The sequence below is a fragment of the Austrofundulus limnaeus genome, unplaced genomic scaffold (assembly GCF_001266775.1).
Source record: "Austrofundulus limnaeus strain Quisiro unplaced genomic scaffold, Austrofundulus_limnaeus-1.0 Scaffold121, whole genome shotgun sequence".
Classification (NCBI taxonomy): domain Eukaryota; kingdom Metazoa; phylum Chordata; class Actinopteri; order Cyprinodontiformes; family Rivulidae; genus Austrofundulus; species Austrofundulus limnaeus.
This window is the reverse complement of record NW_013952523.1, coordinates 705,905-707,912: the sequence shown is the minus strand read 5'-3', so window position 1 is coordinate 707,912 and position 2,008 is coordinate 705,905. Positions and strand designations below refer to the sequence as shown.

Genomic DNA, 2,008 nt, shown 5'->3' with positions numbered 1-2,008 from the left:
ATATATATCAGCTCCTTCAGGACATTCTGGCTATGGCTTTTGGTATTACTGCACCTTTTTAGCATTTTTGTTCTCATTAAAAGGTATGTCTTCATCATCCTCATAATCGTTCAAAATACTTAAACCTTTCCTGCACTTTACACCTTTTGTTCTGGATCTGTCATGTTTTTACATTGTTGTGCTAATTTTAGCTTTTGTTAACTCTCTTTCTGCTCTTTTCTTTTGTTGTGATTTAAAAAAATGTCTGTGCTTCTTTCTGTTACTTTTAGCTTTTTATGCTTTTTCCAGCTGCTTTTTTTTTTGCAATTCAAGCAACTTTTTAAGCAAATTTGAACCTTTTTCAGCTAAATTCAGTTTTTGTGATATTATTCTACTTCTTTCAGTTGCTTATAACCCAGCAAACATGCTCTTTTTGCTTCTTTGTGCTTGATTCAGCTTGCTTTTTCAGCTACATTTTAGCTACTTTTCTGCTATTTTCAGCTTTCATTTTTGCTATTTTACAACAAATTGCTAAATATTTGACATCTTTCCTTTTTTTCTGTAAAAATATTTCAGCATTAAGCCTTCACGTTGCAAAAATGGCTAATTTTCTAATTTGTTTTTTTGATCATATTAACAAATATTTCACATTACTGTGCACATCTCACTGACCGATCTCCAAGTCATTAAGGTCCGTGATGCTGTCCAGGATAGCCTGGATCTCAGGGTAGTCCAGCAGTGTCTCTTTCAGGGATGTAAGTGATGACCTCACTTCCTGTAAGAACTCTGACCCCGTCGCCGCGCTGGGGTCTGTACCTCCCTTCAGAGTCAATTCCACAAATCCCTTCACAGCTTCAGCGAAGGCCCCGCCCTTCCTCTCACTCAGCTCCTGCACCCGATTGGTCAGTCTTTTCTTCTGGGACACCAGCCCCCCCAGCGCCTGACCCACAGCCGACAGACGGTTTATGACTTTATTGGCCAAACGGTTTGGCGGCAGAGAGTGGGATGAGGGGCTCGGGATGTGGGATTCCTGCTCCTCCTCTATACTGCTGATCGACAGTGAATCCAGCTCCAGTGACGGAGGATGGAGTAATGACAAGGGTCTGGGTGGAGGCAGCCAGAACCCATCTTCAATCCAGGACACCCGGTGAGGAGACTGAGGCACAGGGCTACTGTGTCGATGCAGCTCAGGTGTGTTGCTTCCTGGGGTAGGGGGAGCAGAATAACTCCCTGTGCTCGCTCTTTGAGGAAAGCTGTTGGGAAAATCCCTGCTGGGCCTCCTCAGGACCACTCCTGTTGGTGTCGTTGGGGTGGAGGAGGATTCGGCTGACTGGGCTCTTATCAGACCTGTAGAAGAAAAACATGGCAAACAAACACAAAGTTGTCTAAATGTCTAAAATAACTTCTCACTGCACGAGGAAAAGTTTGAAGTTCTGACCTGAGCTCTCTGGGTCGACAGCAGCGGGTTGCTGCTCCAGGGACACGGCTCGCTTGTTTTGTAGCCCCGACCCTGCCCATGCTCGGGTGGTGCTGAGGCGGCGATCCCGTCTGTAATTTGATTGTTGTGTGGTTGTTGTTCTGTGAGTCAGCCAGTCATCTCCGTGGTCACGGAGGTAGAGTGGATTTATGATGCACAGGGCCCCATTGGTGGAAGTCAGCTTGGAAAAACACCAGCAGAAATAACAGTGAGGATGGTGGTACACTGTGAGCACCTTAATGTATCAAAAAGTTAATATTTAATTCACCCTATGTCTCATTTTTGAAGATTCGTTAAGTTTTTTGCCAGTCGGGCAGAGAAGCACACTGTGGAAAAAAATACTAGTGGGCTTGGCAAAGCCTGCAAGTGGAATGTGACTGGCTTTTGCTTTTTGCAAAAATAGAAGGGAAATCTCATCAGGTAGGACAGGTAGGACAGAGTGTCTCAGGTATGACAGAGAGTCTCAGGTAGGACAGAGAGTCACAGGTAGGACAGTATGTCTCAGGTAGGACAGGGTGTCTCAGGTAGGACAGAGTGTCTCAGGTAGGACAG

General features: G+C 45.1%; 1 protein-coding gene across 1 annotated transcript in view; it reads right to left on the bottom strand.

The window, feature by feature from the left end:
- The window catches only part of rinl (Ras and Rab interactor-like), a 25,014-nt gene that overhangs the window by 3,928 nt on the left and 19,078 nt on the right, over positions 1-2,008 (bottom strand). Inside the window, exons 6-7 of the mRNA XM_014014968.1 lie at positions 1,418-1,637; positions 652-1,326 (exon numbers count right to left, since the gene is read on the bottom strand). Coding sequence (XP_013870422.1) covers positions 652-1,326; positions 1,418-1,637 — 895 coding nt within the window. The remainder of the gene's footprint in view (positions 1-651; positions 1,327-1,417; positions 1,638-2,008) is intronic.